Source organism: Chroicocephalus ridibundus, chromosome 2 (assembly GCF_963924245.1).
Source record: "Chroicocephalus ridibundus chromosome 2, bChrRid1.1, whole genome shotgun sequence".
Lineage (NCBI taxonomy): Eukaryota > Metazoa > Chordata > Aves > Charadriiformes > Laridae > Chroicocephalus > Chroicocephalus ridibundus.
This window is the reverse complement of record NC_086285.1, coordinates 52559299-52575470: the sequence shown is the minus strand read 5'-3', so window position 1 is coordinate 52575470 and position 16172 is coordinate 52559299. Positions and strand designations below refer to the sequence as shown.

General features: G+C 39.3%; 1 protein-coding gene across 3 annotated transcripts in view; it reads right to left on the bottom strand.

The window, feature by feature from the left end:
• The window catches only part of ELMO1 (engulfment and cell motility 1), a 311581-nt gene that overhangs the window by 197351 nt on the left and 98058 nt on the right, over nucleotides 1-16172 (bottom strand). For all 3 annotated transcript variants that reach the window (XM_063325494.1, XM_063325495.1, XM_063325496.1), the window contains 4 exons: nucleotides 14826-14861; nucleotides 7065-7164; nucleotides 1197-1348; nucleotides 242-320 (listed from right to left, as the gene is read on the bottom strand). In XM_063325494.1, coding sequence (XP_063181564.1) covers nucleotides 242-320; nucleotides 1197-1348; nucleotides 7065-7164; nucleotides 14826-14861 — 367 coding nt within the window. The remainder of the gene's footprint in view (nucleotides 1-241; nucleotides 321-1196; nucleotides 1349-7064; nucleotides 7165-14825; nucleotides 14862-16172) is intronic.

Sequence of the window (16172 nt, the reverse complement as noted above, 5' to 3'; positions counted from 1 at the left end):
TTTTTATTAAAAAATCCGGGGGGGGGAAACAGCTTACCAAAAAATAGCCTGGTTTTACAAGCTGTGTTGGCAAAGAGTTCAGTACAATAAATACTACAGCCAGCCACAGTCAATACAGTTCATGTGAGGTTACAAGGAGCTACAAAAGCACAGAAGAATGCTTAATCCCTAACTACTACCGGTGCAAGATGGAGGCAGCTCTTCCTACAGATATGTAGATATACAAGACCCACCAACTTACCTGCCTCTTGTCATCCGGTGCTTTAAGGAAAAGTGCATTTATTACCGCAATGGTATATGTCTGGATTTCTTGGTCTGTCCTGTTGGGAATAAAATTATAAACACAAGAGAAGAACGTGAATACACACTAGCTGTAAAAATTGATCTTCCAGTTGCATTACTGCAGGCAGAAGCAGAGGGACTGTTTGCACTTAATGTTAACCACATAAAAGTCAGGTAATCAGTCAAAGTTGGTCATGACCAGGTTGTCTCTATTATCAAGAGACAAGATGTTCCAGAGGGAGACTCAGCATTCAAGAAAAGTGGAATGCATCACACCCTTGAAGTGCCATTGACCTTCCACTGATCATAGCAGGAGCCCAGACAATCAGCTTCTGCCAGATGCCCAACAACTACAGGTAGGAAGAGTAACCTTCCTTAAAGGGTTCTGGAGATGATGGTATTAACAGCTTTTCAGGTGAGTGGAAAATGCCCCAGCTGAGAGGCACACAGAACTTGCATTACCCTATGCTACAAGAGGCAGTTTCCATCCATTTAACCACCACAGTTCACTGTTTAAGAAAATGCTTTTCAAATATACCTTCAGCAGAAGTTGACCAATTTTTTTCTTACACACTTCCCAGAGGCTGGCAAGCAAAACAACCCCATCGGTATGCTAATGGCATTAAGCATTTTATTATTACAGGGTGCTTTTCTCTTCATTCCCCACTTCCAATCACACAGGCAGCTTAGTGAAGGAAAAAAAAAAAAAAAAAACAACAAAAAAAAACAACCACAGAAACCAATGATCAAGCAACTCCAGAAAGTCAGTTACTAGTCATCCAACCACTTAAGAGTGGATGCAGGAGTCAGAGGAGGTTGTCTTTATACCATTCGTTCCAAATGATGTGGTCATTGCGGGGGGGAGCGTGTGTGTGAATAATCTACCATATCAGGTGGCAGTTGAAGACACTCACCCCTGCAGATGTGGGATTAGCTGCCCAATTGTGATCTCCTGCGCCACCTTCTGGTACAGGTCATGGCTATTGAGCACCATCGATTCCAGGATTGCTAGTGACCGTTGCAAGATAGAGATGTCCGAGGCAAATTTGTTCACATAGCTTGCTATCTACAAATTCAAAAACGTAGAAAATTTACATCTTGTCACAAAAACAGAGAAAGGGAAGAAAGAAAAACGTGGACGTGGCTTAGAAAGGCATTAGAATAAAAGTAGTCCTGTCCACATGCCAGGTATCAGTAAATAACTGAAAGCAATCATCCAAGCACTGCAGATACCTTCAAAGGACACAGTGGCACAGATTCTTCAGCTATCACAAACCACCATAAAGTTATGTCAGTATTCATATCACCGAAATATATGCTTCAACATTACATTACGAACACGATAAATCAACATTAAAGAATTAGCACGGTTATATTTTTTGAGAGGAAAACCTTGGAGAGGACAAAGAGAATATTTCTCATTCTCTCCAGTAGAAAGCTGTGCAGCCAGTATTATCTAATTGGAAATATTTAGGCTCAAGACAACTGTTGCAAAAGAGGAATTTACATCTATCTCTCTGGCAAAACACACTCTAGCAAAATATGCATATTTTTTTCCCCTTGCTGTTACCAGCAACACTGAAAGCTCTCTCCAGGTTACAAGTTATAACTTTGTTGATGATTGTTTATCAGCACAACTGATTCCATAACTCTGTCCAGAGCCCAGTCTTGCTAAGGGTTCATGCATTAATATCCTTCACGTTTACTGTAAGCTGCCACAAATAAACGGCACGTTAATCAAAACCAGGCCTGACCTCTGCTTTTTTGCAGTGTGGCAATGACATGCTGCACGCTCACATCTGCAGAGCCAACACAGCTGTGCAGTAAGATGTGGCAATGTGCGTTCTTCCATGTGCTACCCAGCCCTCGGACCCAGCTTCCCTGGAAGAAGCTCGCCTTCTGCTGATGCAGGAAGCGAGAACTGCCTGGGTTTTCCTTGACTGCACCGATACCAGCACCAGTCAAGCTGAAAGGTACCCAAGGAAGCAGAGTCAGACAGAAGAAATCTCGTGTGACCACAGTTATTCGCTCTTTACAGCCAAGTAACAGACTACAGTGGCCGTGTCTCAAGTTTGATGCATTCTTTCCAGAAAACTTCAAGTCCACGCGCTTCTTCAGTACTCATGCTACAAGCCACTAATGTGATTATACTGTTTCTGATTCTGGATGCTTGCTTAGACCTTGGCATCGTTTTCCTTCTGGAGGATGAAAGGCATACCCTCCCTGTGCTTGGAAAAGCTGCCTAGCTGCCTGTAAAATGCACAGTTAAATATTGACACATGGACAACGACATTGTTCTGCACTTGTGACATTTTGAGTAGCACTGACAGAGCAAAACACCCTTTCTGCAACTTTGGTTGGAGAGAATAAGGGAAGAGGGACAGATTTTTCTTCTTCTAATTTAGCGCGGCACTGCTGTCTGCTCTGCTGCTTGGTTTGCGTTATCACAATAGGAACATGCTATGCTGAACATAACTCAATTCAGGAAATACAAATTGACTTTACAGAAAATAAAGAACCAACCTATGCACGCATAGAGAATAGAAGGAGAGATGCAACTCAATTTAGCCTTTTCCTACTCTGGACTTTCAATACCTGCTGCCTGCGAGTCCTGAGCCCAAGTAATATTTACATTGGTAAATGATGCGCATTGTGCTGTTTAGAGTAACAAGCTGTATCTCAGAAGCACTGTACTACCCTACCTTACCTCTCTTAATGATAATCCAGTTGTTTTCTGATGCACCGCAGCCAGAGGTACCAGATGTCCAGAAGGGCCACAACACCGACGGTGCGCGCAGAGCAGCTCTGCCGTGCTCACACAATAAACCTGGAGCGCTCCGGATGCCTCACAGTCATCAGGCATCCATGGATCAGCTGCACAGCAGGAAGACGGCATGTCCAGGCTGTGCCCGCCCCCTTGTCAGACTACTGTCACCATGCTCTTTAGGAGCCCTGGCATGTATGAATTATTCTTGGTGCAGCAGCTCCTTCCCATGATATTTCACATGGCAGCGTAAATGTTTCACGGGGACACATTCATACCAGGGGCCTACAGAAACCTTACAGTATAGATAACTGCAACCTCAGTCCAAGACAGGCTGCCTTAAATATATTTATTGTTCTGATTCTGGACCATAACATCTTCTAATCATAAACACAAACCCAAGGTATGAAGCTGGCTTGCGTGTTTAAAAAGCTATGGCGTATTACACTGAACATACATGCGAAACATCTGCTAGGTCAAGCTATGTATATTCATAACCACCTTGCTGAAGCACGAAGGCTGGCCAGAAATAATAGGCTTGTCTACCCTGCTAAATAAGGCATGCCAGTTCCAAAGGGAACAAAATCAGATTAAAAAAATTCTATTACCATACTTGAAAGTTCTGGATGTAGAAAAAAAAGACCCTTCTTGAAAAGAGACAAGAATCAATAGGAGTTAAAATTTGTGTTATTTGCTGTTCTCCGCTTGAGCACCATGTGCAGGGAGGGCTTCCAACATCCAAAGATAATCCTGCACTCACTTATCAAAAATTCTGACAATAAAAATAATGCAAGCTCAGAGAAATAAAACCTCTCCTCCAGAAATAAGCAACCTCATTGCTTTGCACTTTCACCTGGCACGTGGATGTGTCTCATTAAGGATAAAATTTGTTCAGCAAAATACCTATAACCTTAGTATCTGCATAGTCCTATGGGGACATATACAGCCACATACCAAAAAAAGTGGCTGGGTGCTTAACTTCCAATATATTTTAAGGGAAATCAGGAATCACAATACCTTTACACATCCAGCCCCAGTGCTCTGCTGAGACAGGAGCTAAACACGTATAGTGAAGGTAGATAAAAAACCCATAGCAAACTAAACAACATCATCTGAGTTCTCTTGCTATTTCAGCATCATAAGGGACAGGAGAGAATTCAAAAGTGAAAAACCAAAAATTAAAAACAAAGAACCCAAACCCAAACAAAAAAAACCCCAAACACCCAAACAAAATAAATCCTGCCACCAACAAAAACCACACAGGGAAAGAACTGCGAAGGAAACACATCTGATTTTCTGAGCAGCAGTATGTTCATTACTTATTAGCCTGGACCATTTTGATGTCAGAAACGTACAGAAAAATGTGACAAAGTTCTGTTCTCTGTTAAATCCTAATGCATAGCAAAATTTTCAAGCACGTATCTCGTTTTCAAGTAAGAAACTAGAGCTGCACTTGGCTACAGAAAAAACAACTGATAGTTGTGAGACACAGAGGTACTTTCTCTGTTGCCACCCCCTTCTTCCTGCACAGTACATGTTAGAAGGCAGAGTAAACAATTCATCAAGGTTAAGACTCTGCATCACACAGTTATGAAACAACAATTCTATAAATAATTCTAAGAGATATTTTTAACTCTATCTCAACCAATACTACAACATTTATTTCTCCTCTCATAGCAACTAAAAATGGGAGTCCCAAATTTGCATAGTGTATTTTGATATCCAGTTACCATGACATTTTCCAAGAACTGGGCATTCAAATCCTTTAGTAACTATTGAAGCTGGAAATAACCTTTATTGCCGTAAGTAAGAAAAAGGTTTTGAGAGAATCTTGCATATAATGATGAATTTTTTTTCAAATAATGCTATCTTCCCTTAAGATAAGGAAGAAGCTCTCCTTGAAAGTGTCGATTCTTATTTGCAGCAGTTGGAATAGCAGTCTTTATGTATGCAAATGATGGGAGGGAGACCGCATCCAACACCAAGCAGTGAGTCATTAGAAGCAGTCAGAGGTTCCCCTTGAGGTCTCCTCCAGCTTCCACATTTGAAGTTAGAAAACTATTCAAGAAAAAAGTTCAGATTAATTCCTCCCCATTCCAGTTCGGCTCCCATTTAACACGAAAGACAGCTTCAAAGGGCAGAAGCACTTGATTGCAAAGTTCCCCCTCAACTATAGCAGGAACTTATCAGCTTCCTTATCCACCCTGTCAACCACTTGAGCAAGCACATCAGCAACCTCAAAGCAAGTGGCCTGTCAAAAGCCACGGTCGGAAGCAAGTGAGAGCAAAGCTGCTACCAGAGAGACATGGTCCAAAGGTGCTTCTTTAGGTTTGCCCCTTTCCCACAGAGCCCCACTGAGGGCTCTGCTGTTCTGTCTCCCAAATACATGGCAGGTCAGGACACATCTTTGCCTCGTTCCTCTATTTTTGTCATTCTTTGTCCTTCTGTTTCTCTTCTAACTGTCTTATTCTTCTCCTGCGTCCCTTTCTTGTCCACCTGTTTCATTTTTGTTTTTTTACTGGCCAGTTTTGGTTCTCAGTTGCTTTCTGAAACTGCTTTTGTTTATGTCTTTTGTTTTGTTTTTTAAATTGGGTCACTGTCCAAGGAAACCTATGGAAGTGCCAGACAGAAGAGATGAGCGGTTAACAAGGGTGCAAACGACACTTTCTTCTGTAGTTACTATACAACCCACAGGGGAAAAAGATGTTGATAGGATTAGACAAAGACCATCCTTTTGAGTCACTAACAAAGTAGATTGATTTAAACTCATTTTAGCAAGTTTCTTCATAGACTTCTTAGCAGGCTCCACTAGCAAATAAGCGATTCTGGGCTTGACCTCATGAAGTTAGTTAAAAATCAGTTGTACTTTTTTCTCTGCCATGAAAAGATAACAATAACCATCCATCATCATAATCTATCTAGTCTACAAGGCTGGCAAAAAAGAGAGCCCAAAACCCAGACCAATTATACTAATTTTTTCTTACAAATAGCATCCATCATTTTTGATGACCAAAACTGAGCTTTAATGTCTAATGGTTTTTTCATCATTGACTCCTCTTTCACTTTTGGCAACAAAAGTAAATTTGTACTTTCCTTTGGTGGTAGCAATTTTCTAGACAAATTTAAATTAGAAGTCTTTACTCTGACACACTGTTAAAGTGAAGAGATCTTTGCCACAGGTTATATTTGTGCCATTACTGCTTCTGATATCATTTTAGTGAAGTAACTCTGCTATCTTTTGAACCTGTACAAACACACTTTATCTTAAGTTCTGAGTTCAATCTGGTTTGAAAATTCTTTGTAAAAAATGGTGGTTTGTTTTGCTGGGGTTTTTTTCCCAGTAAACGAAAAGAGTTAAATCAGCAACAAAAAATATTTTCAGAAGTCTGTTGAGTCTCTGTACTTAAAGAGTACTCCCATGTTTCCGCTGCTCTTGTGCATCTCCTATATGTAAGAAAAGACAAAAAACATTGCAAATTGTGGAAAGATCTGTTTCAAAACCACAGACCTCAGCTGCAAGATTCAGGAGGACCAGAGTTCAAGTTGATAATCTCAGCAGATATCAGCTTAATTTCAATTTGTAAACTAACTCATTTCTCTTCCTCCCATATACCCAGAGGAAACATTTCAGTGATGTTTTTGTTTCAAGATATATGCTATTACTCATTTTAATTTACATTAAATCAAAATACTAATTTTTGCTTTAACTGCATGGTATCTGCACAAGGAGGTCACACTAATTTAGAAAGCAATTTCTTGTGTAATAAGCCTAATACAGCGTTGATCCCATTTCACTCCCATAGATTTCCATAGAAGTTGGACCAGATCCTGCAACTACAAATATTTAGTTTGAAATACCACTTCAATCTCATTTTCATGTACCTTTTTGACCAACGACCTACATAATGCACCTGGGAAGGAAAAAAAAAAAAAAACCCAAACAAAACCAAAACCCAAACACAACTCACCTCAAAAATTTAAACCAATATAGAACAGGTAGCATTGATTACAAATTTACCTTTTTAATGAATGCCACAGAGAATGTATCCCACGATACAATCCCATGATCCATCAGCTCAACAAATGCAGTCAGTGTAAAGGACAACATATCTCCAAAGCTGCAAGAGACAGGAGTCATGACAACATTTACCAGTGATGCGGCAGGGCAATGACCAGGGGAATAAAGCAGCAGGAAGTTTTCAGAAAGGCAGGAAAATGAAGCCAATTATGGACTAAGAGGTAGCAGAAGAGCAAGAGAGGCCGTGCAACAGATAGTCTCCAAAAATAATTTAGCATGGACATCAAGACCAGTCACCTAGAAGAAAGCAACTTTGTAAGAGAAGAACTAATCCCCAGGAGAACGCTACATGAAATGCTCAAGGAAATCAGATAGTCCTAATTAAGCTTCTCTTATAAATTCAGAGTTTTAGGTCTAATAGAAGAAAAGAAGTGAGCTTTTTCTTGGGAACTTACAGAAATGCTCCCGACTGAATGTCATACAGAAGTGCCACGTTTTGGTACCTCTGTATCAAGCAGATTGGCAGAAGGTCAGCGGTTTGTTCATTCTCTTACAAGGAAGCATATGTATTTTAAAAATGCACCAGAAGAGATTTTCTATTGAGCAGCACTTTCCCCCTAGTTAATGCCTCGATTTCTTTCTTTGAACCTGAAGATGCATCTCCTTTTGTTTATCTATGGGCAACCATGACAAGCGAATTGGAATAGTTCCCATAGTTTATCCAAGTACGCAGCTCAAATTGTTTAGGGTTTGCAGGCCACTACACTGCATTTTACACCCGTAAATTTGAGATTTGAGATTCAATGCGTCTTCGTATGAACTTAACTACATTCAAAACAGGTTTAAACTCGATGTAAAGAATATGCTCCAACCTGACCAGCTGCACAGGATTTTTCCATGTGAAAAACCTGGTTTTATAGATTAGCTTCATTTCTGTATATAGTCAGGGCACCGACCAGTCAGCGGCCGTAATGATTTCAGTGAAGCCGTTCAATGAGGTAACGGCTCAATACAAGCAGCAAGAGCCCAGAGGCCGAAAGGAAGCAGCGTATTACCTTTAAGGGCACGCCACACCGCCTGCAAGGCACTCTGCTACTAAGCCATTAACAAGCATAAGCACACAATCAATCTGAACAGCATGAACAGCCCCACTGATTTTAATGCAACAGCTTACCTGATAAAAAGATCAAATCAGAAAAATTCTGTCAGATACGTTGGAACTACGGTGCTCAGTATGTTAAAAAGCTGACTCTAATACTATAGCCATACTTAAAGAATGTAATTGGTAATCCTTATCCTGTGATTTGCTCTCCTACTGTCCTGCACCAACCCAACACAAATAAGTGAACATCCACTCAGATGGAAGACACTTACAGCAGTACAGAGGAACGAGGCAGAAAACCAGTTTCAATGTGCCAACTCAAATAGCCAGTTTACTGGATTTGATACAATCTGCCATTTAGGGATTTCTGATTGTGAGACGCAGCCTTTAGTGGCTCCTTAATTTAAGAAAGGGGCTCTTGTTCATCAAAACTCCACAAATGCCCTCCACTAAATTTGCCATTCTTGACATTTTGAGAGTAAAACCGAAAAAAACCAAAACACACCTTTTCTCTTCCACAGTGGCTTTGATTACTTATGACAAAATGAAAAACCTACAAACAAGAAACATACAGTGTCTTTAAAAAATCCCCTGTAATACTGCAAGGGATATTGTGTTCAGCAAATACATGATCTGGAAGTTCTTGGTTTTGTTTGGGAGGGGTGGGTTGGTTTTGTTGGATTGTTTTTTAATATTGCAAATCTTTTAAGAATTAAATGAGATTTAAAATGTCATCATTAGCATTCAAAATAACCAAGGATTTCATAACAAGATGACAATAAGACTCTGCAGGAAATTTAATCAGCTCTGGTCCTGTCATTTTCCCTGAATCCATTCCTTTTGCATAAAATGGTTATTTATGAATCCACAAATAAAACAGCACCCCTAGGAATGGCTTCCTTCTAAAAGCTTGTAGCAAATTCTCATGTATCTTCATGACAGAACACTTCCACAAATACATGCAATTCTGGTATTTTAAGAAGCTAGACTAAACTAGATCTAAATAAAAAGAAAAAAAATTACGAAAAGATAGGCCATATAGGTTGAAAAGTAAAAATGTAAGTATAAAAATATCTCTCCCAGCATTAAACTAAACAGATAATTTATCTCCCCTAGTTTTTCCTCATACATTGTTTAAAAATCTAGTCAATTAACTTGTATTTAATACGTAAATACTCTTCTATAAAATAATTGCACATGAAAGCTAATCCCCATTAAAAATGGGTATAGTTTACAGGGATTACTTAAAATGTATTAAACCTGCATATGGATATTCACCTTCAAAAAAGCAGTCGCTGGAATGTAAAGGAATTAAACTAACCTGAATTCAACAAACTCATTTATCCTTCTCACCAAAACTACTGATTAATCCAGCCAATTAATCCACCCTCCTCCACAGCTTTGGAGGGGAAACTGGATTAATGGAGCTGAAAATACCGTTATTAATGTATAAACCTGGTTTTAGTAGATGTGAGAGCAATACAACTGTGTATGATGCAGAAGGTGAAAGTACTTTTCAACTTAAAAATCAGACAGCCCACCAGGTGTCACTCCTGGGACACTGCTTAAAATAAATAATGAGAGTAAAGAGGTGCAACTCTGGGACTAATCAAGCAGAACAAAATACTCCAACTATATTAATGCAGCACCACGCACACATAGCATGTATTTTTTTAAATGTATAGCTATACATATGCACCTGCACACGCATGTACACATTAAGTGCCGCTGCAAAAGTCAAAAGCCAGGCTTAAAGGATAAGCGTTGGGAATAGCACAGTCAGAGATGAAAGCAATCTCCAGGCTAACTAGAGCAAGATAAGGATTAAAGTATATGGAAGGGGAAGGGAGCGGTGTTGATTCATTGTTATGTGTTTAAACAGAAGCAAATAGGTAGAAATAGACTTCCAAGCAATTCATTTTAAAGACACACAACCAGAGACACACTCATACTATTAAAAGCAGCAGACAGAATAAATGCTAGAAATTTCAAGGGAATCAAAGCTTGTTCATAAAAGTGGTAATCTTAGAAAATACATGGTAGGAGCTGTTTAACTTGAAATCTCAATGAATAAGTGGTTTTGTCATACAAAAAGTCCAAAAAATGATAGGGCCTCTTTCTTCATAAAATCTTTTTAGACTAATCCACCGCAAAAGGTACAGCAGTTCTGTAAATATCAAACCCTTGCTGCTCTGGCAAAATGACTTAATGGTTTGACGGTAATTCCTCATGAAGACGCTTTTTATTGCGTGTCATCGCAGCAAGAGGGGAAAAAAGATCAGAAAGATGCACTGTATAATTGCAATTTCATATCTCACTAACACTGACGTTTTAATGATCTATGCTCGGGCAAGCTACTTGTACAATCCCTCCTGAGTGCTGTTCAGGGCTCTGGCTCTCAGGTGGGGACACCTCGCGCTGGGACAGCTGATGAAGTTTCTGCCATACTCCGCTGTCTGACTCCCCTCTTCCAACCACCGCTGTGAGGATGGGCGAGCCGGTCGTGAAGCAGCTCCTTACCCACAGCATCCCCCAGCAAAAGCCTCTTAAGCAGTGGAAAGCTGTGGTCTGTAACACCATCGGCTGCCCCAGTGCAAACTGTTCCGGCATGGACAGATGGCCGTGCTCTGATACACTGCCTGCGCACCTCAACCTCCCCGGCAAACCTGACCGAAGAGTAAGTAAACAGCTGCGTTCCACATTTCTAGGTTTTAGAGAAACATCAGGTCAAATTTTAGAGAAATATGAGGTCACGTTAATCCACGTCCCTAAGAATTTTCTGCATTCTTACCTTAAGATAACTGGGAAGAAAAAAAAAACCTCCATGCATTTTGATATTAGCTTTTCTTTCCTAAAAATAAAGATGACAGGAATGTGCATATGACCCTGACCACCTGCCTTCCTAGTATCATTTCTACATGCTAAATCATCTTTTTATCATGCGTGCTAAGTAATCCTCAGATGTATATAGAGAACTGTGTCTGATATTTTGAAAGATGCCTAAAGCAATTTGGATTTCTTTTAAAAATAAATTAGTGGGACTTAAGAACCCAAACCCCTAGATGTTTTTGAAAAAGAACCCAAAACCTCAATCCATGTTTAACACACATACCAAAATTAATATTTTATTGCTATTGAGGAGGGAAAAACGTTTAACTATTCAATTGATTCTTTAAATCGAGATAATTAAGTCAGGCTCAGCTGTCACCAGGTTAAAAAAAAAAAAGGCACTATAAGCTTTTATAAAGCTAAGTGGATTGTCTCATGTTTGGTATGATAAAAGTTGCATGGGAGAAACTGGAAATTGTTGCTTGTCTGTCACAACCAGGATACAGCCACCAGCCCTTTAGGGCTAGAAGCCAAATATAGTAGTACATCTTTACGCAAAGCATTTTTTGTGAGCAAAACAGGACCATAGCTGATCTCTAATTGCGCAGAGGAAAGGCTGCAAAGAAACAACTTTAACTGGGCAGGAGGCAACACAAGAGCTGCCTGCTACCAAACGCGGGCGTTAAGGAAGCAGTTAACTTCAAGTCCCTTATCACTCAGCAACTGTCCTCACAGCCTAATACTGGGCAGCTGAGCTGAAAGGCCTGACATCACTGAGGTCAACATCAAAGAGCCAGAACTGCTTTTTAAGTTAGAGTTGTCAAGGATAAATGGCCATGAATAAATTTAAACAGGGGAGCGAGCAGAATATATCTAATCACTAGAGGACAAGAGCTCTGGAAAAGCCATGAGGGCAAGAACCTAACCAGGTCTCAAACGAAGACTGATGGTGCAGCAGGGTGCTTTGCCAGCCCAGTGTGAGCAAGTACCTTTTTTTTTTTTTATTGCTATGGCTCCTCTTCATTGCTCCTACACTGCCTTGTTCCTTCAGTTCACCTTTCCAAGGGTGAAGCTAAGCCACCATCAAATCAAACTAGGAGCAATTCACACCTACTTGGTGCTCACTCAGTACAGCTGAAAATGACTGAACAATTTGCAGGGTAGCTGTCCCTGTTTTTCTAGATGATTACAGAAAATGCACTTAACTGCTACACCGCAATTGACACAGATTTTTTTTTTCTTTTTTTTTTTTTATCATGCCAAGCACCACTAAAATATTTCTTTGTGGTACAGTTTCACTGCATTAAGTACAAGGGATCAGCCCTACTGATTTTAAACGACTTGAATCGCAGAAAAACTGAAATAGCTTTGTACCCCTGGTATCAGAGCTTCTTTAAGCTTGAAAATTAATTCTGATTACAAAAAACAACGTGCGCATTTTAAACAGAACTGGAAGTATTCTTGAGTAAATCCAGGTGTAGACACTCTTATTATGGAGTATGACTAAATCCGCTTTGAGGTACATTAAGCATTTGTTTGCACGGGAAACTAGCCCAGAGGAACTATTACACACTGGTTCTTCATGAAGATGTGATTAGAATTACCTTTACTCTTTATCCCCATCTTTTAAATTCCTGGTTTTGCTCACTTCACGGTCATTTCCTTAAATGGACCAGATTTTCTTAAAAGACCAGGAATAACTAACGACACAGGAAAAAAATATCAGTCAGCATGGTTTGACTACAATTCAGTACTGCAACGCAAAGGTCAATTCATAGAGCTGTTTCATGGGATTTTTTTTTTTTTTAAATCCAAGTATTAATCAACATGGCACAAATAAAATCCCAAAACAAAATGGGAACCCCTAAAACTGAAAAGACAAAGAAGAAACTCACGTTTTAGAAGAGCTGCCTTCAGTAGAGAAAGCTATTAAACAAATCCGCTCTAATCAGGTTTTAATTAAGTCAGACTGGCATGTCCAAGCTACCAGAGATAAAATTAAATATTGGCAACTTTATGAAATACGTCATCCTGTTAATCAAAAGTAACTTCTTTTTTTTAATTAGCATTTGGTTTACGTTTTAGTCAAGAGGACAGCACATGGACGCTGCAAAGTTTTAAAATTTACTTTAGCTCATCATACCAAGCTCTGAGGTGTGTGGGCATTTTTTTTTTTATAGTTCTTGTTTTGTTGGATCTTTTCCCATTAGTACATGGGTGAAAAATAGTCAGGCTGTCCGATAACTACGCTCATGAAGCACTAGTGTATACGCTTTACCTTCAAAATGTGCAAACAGGCCAACTTCCACAACAGTTGTTTTCACGTACTGACCAATGGCTCTGGTACAAGTCCCAAACTCAAGAATTTGTGTTATTTTAATTGTATCATTTCATGTAGTACTGACAGAAATCAAAATATTAAACTGTATGCCCCAGTGTAAACTGAAGATGCTACTGGGAGGATTTAACTTCCAAAGTTAGAATAAGCTTTAGTCACATATACTTTCTTTACTACTGTATCCACTGATGTGCCGTATCTACACTGATGAATAAGAATCTTCTTGAAGTGGGCAATACCTTGTTCCCGTGAGTAAACAAAACTAAGCTGTGTAAAAAAAATTAATTCATATCATCAGTATGATCAGGTCCTAAAACCAGGGTGCAGTGCAACTATAAGTCAGTATTTTAGTACTGTCTTGAGGACAATCATGTAATTTAATGTAGAGAAGCCTACAGGATAATAGAATTTGGAAGCAGAGAGATGCTGAAGGAGTATAACCATTCTTCCACAAAGAATTATTTTTACAGCAGTGAGGAAAAATCCACCATCTAAATGCACAGGAGGAACCTTGTCTCGGCAGGGGTGATGCTGTCAAGAATTCTGAAAGCCTCATGCCATTTTAATCATTTTCCTCAGAATCTACACTCTTCTATTATGAAATAAGTTACTTTGTATTAGGTCCAGAAAGCAAAAGTAGAGGAAGGATTTAAGTTTCCTGCCAAATTTATTCTTACTCTCTAACTTATTTATTAGGCAACGATTTAATAATAAATGTTTCAGAACTTGGTTTACAGCAGATTTGTTAAAGTATGATTTAGCATGGATTCAGATGGGAAGCTGCATTTCCTGCATGATAAATCACATCAAGCTCTCAGAGTGAAAGATGCATGGTTAACTGATTAATTATTCTTTTGCTTCCTTGGGTTTTAGCTATACTTGACACGTCAAACTCGCAAGCCAATCAAGATATCTCTTGGGGCCCCAATTTATCAAAGCCTATAAAGCCTGTGCTTAACTTGAAGCACACAGAAGAGTCCCATGCAAAATCATCAGGGCAATAAGCGTGCTTCTGAACTTTCTATATGTGATCCTTTACTATTTTACAGTTTTCCTTTATGCAATTATCTGCAACAACTAGCATTAACCAGGACCAGCAAATAATAGGAATTCAAACTCTGACTTTCACCTCACCAACATCAACGATTAAAATTGCCTGCTGTCAATCAGACAAATTTAAGAGGGGAATTGGGGAAGGCAGGGAAGGGATTTGTTTGCTTAAATTAAAAAACAAAATAAAAGCCTGATTTAGGAAATAATAGAAGCCCCCGCAGAAGTCACAGAAATGAAGCACCCATTCCACAAGCAAAGCAAGAAAGGCTTCATCAGAAAATTTTAACAGGCATCGAAGAGCAGAAAACAGAGAATGCTGAAGACTGTCTGAATGAATATGCACAGCTGTATTTACAAATAAAGATTAGCGCAAAGGCCTGAACTCAGTCATGCAAAAGAAGAGGAAGTGTGCAAGGTGATGATCTAATCAGGTTCTTACCAGGGCTTCATTATCTTCTGCAATTTCTGATATCGTCTGCAAAATTAAAACTTGCACGTGAGGAGATACACTTTAAAACATCTGTACTCTATTTACCTATGCGCGTACACACCCCCCCACACACCCATACTTGATTCATAAAATTCAACACAGACACAGTAAGAGGCAGTAAATTACCAACAATTCACTGTGAATAGAAACATTCAGTAACTGCTAAAGAACATTCAAAAATTAATTTCAAATATTTTTTCAGGATACTTGTGTCAACTTCTGTTAGGAAAAAAGCAGAAGAAAAAAAGACAGCTGTTAGGGAAAATATATCAAATTTCTCTAAAACCTGTTTCTCTTGACCATTAAAGCATGTGTAGGCATCCTAAATTAATTAAGTATTTGTGTAAAAAAAGTCTTTGGTAAAAAATCATAAAGGTTTACACATTAAGCATTTTCTGTCTCATTGCTATGACATATAGTCCATTACCTGAAAAACTCTTTTATTTACTTCAAGTCTCCATCACTAATACTGATGTCAGAGTTGTCAGTATGGTTGAAAGTTGCTGTGCAGCTAGGACCAACACAGACCAAAATCCTGACCTTCTGAAATCAGGGACAAGTTTTCTGTTGATTTCAAAGGGAGGCAAAGAATTTACCCTGAGCTTTTAACCACAAAGTTGCATTTACTCAACAACTCCAAACCATCTTCCACCAGCTCCATGATACATAAACACAGTGCAGCTGTTTTATTGACTCAGATTACAAGAGACCAACCTTCAGTGTGATGCTCTTGCTTTCATAGTAGCTTCCAAAACACTTGATTTCCTAGTTGCAGCAAGAGGTTTAACATACACCAAGAGTTTTTTTATTTAGGAATTTCCTATTTTTCCCCCAGGATATACACTGTTGTGTCTCATCAGTGAACCAGAAGCTATGGCATCATATTATTATATTCAGGAAACTGGAAGCCAAATATTAGGCCGGGAGGTGGGGGGGGTGGTGAGGTGGACCAAATAGTAAGTGCATTGAAAGCTGTAGCCCACTAATCACAATTTGCAAGTCATCCTCCTGCTAATAACTGTCTTCAGAACTGCTGTTTTTGCTGCTAAGCAAGCTGAAGAAAGAGACTATCAATATTAAAAATAGCATCCAAGAAAAATAGCTTATTTTTAAAACACCACTTAAACCAAAAAAATAAAAACCAAAACCATCTCCTACTTAACCCCTTCTTGTGCCTCCTAAATCTATTTCACAGTTTTATTTCAGAGGGTTGGCTGTAGTTTCCACGCTGGGCAGACTATTGTTCAAAAGGAGAACACAGAGGTCCCTCCGTCCTCCCCAGGTCTTCCTTCCCCT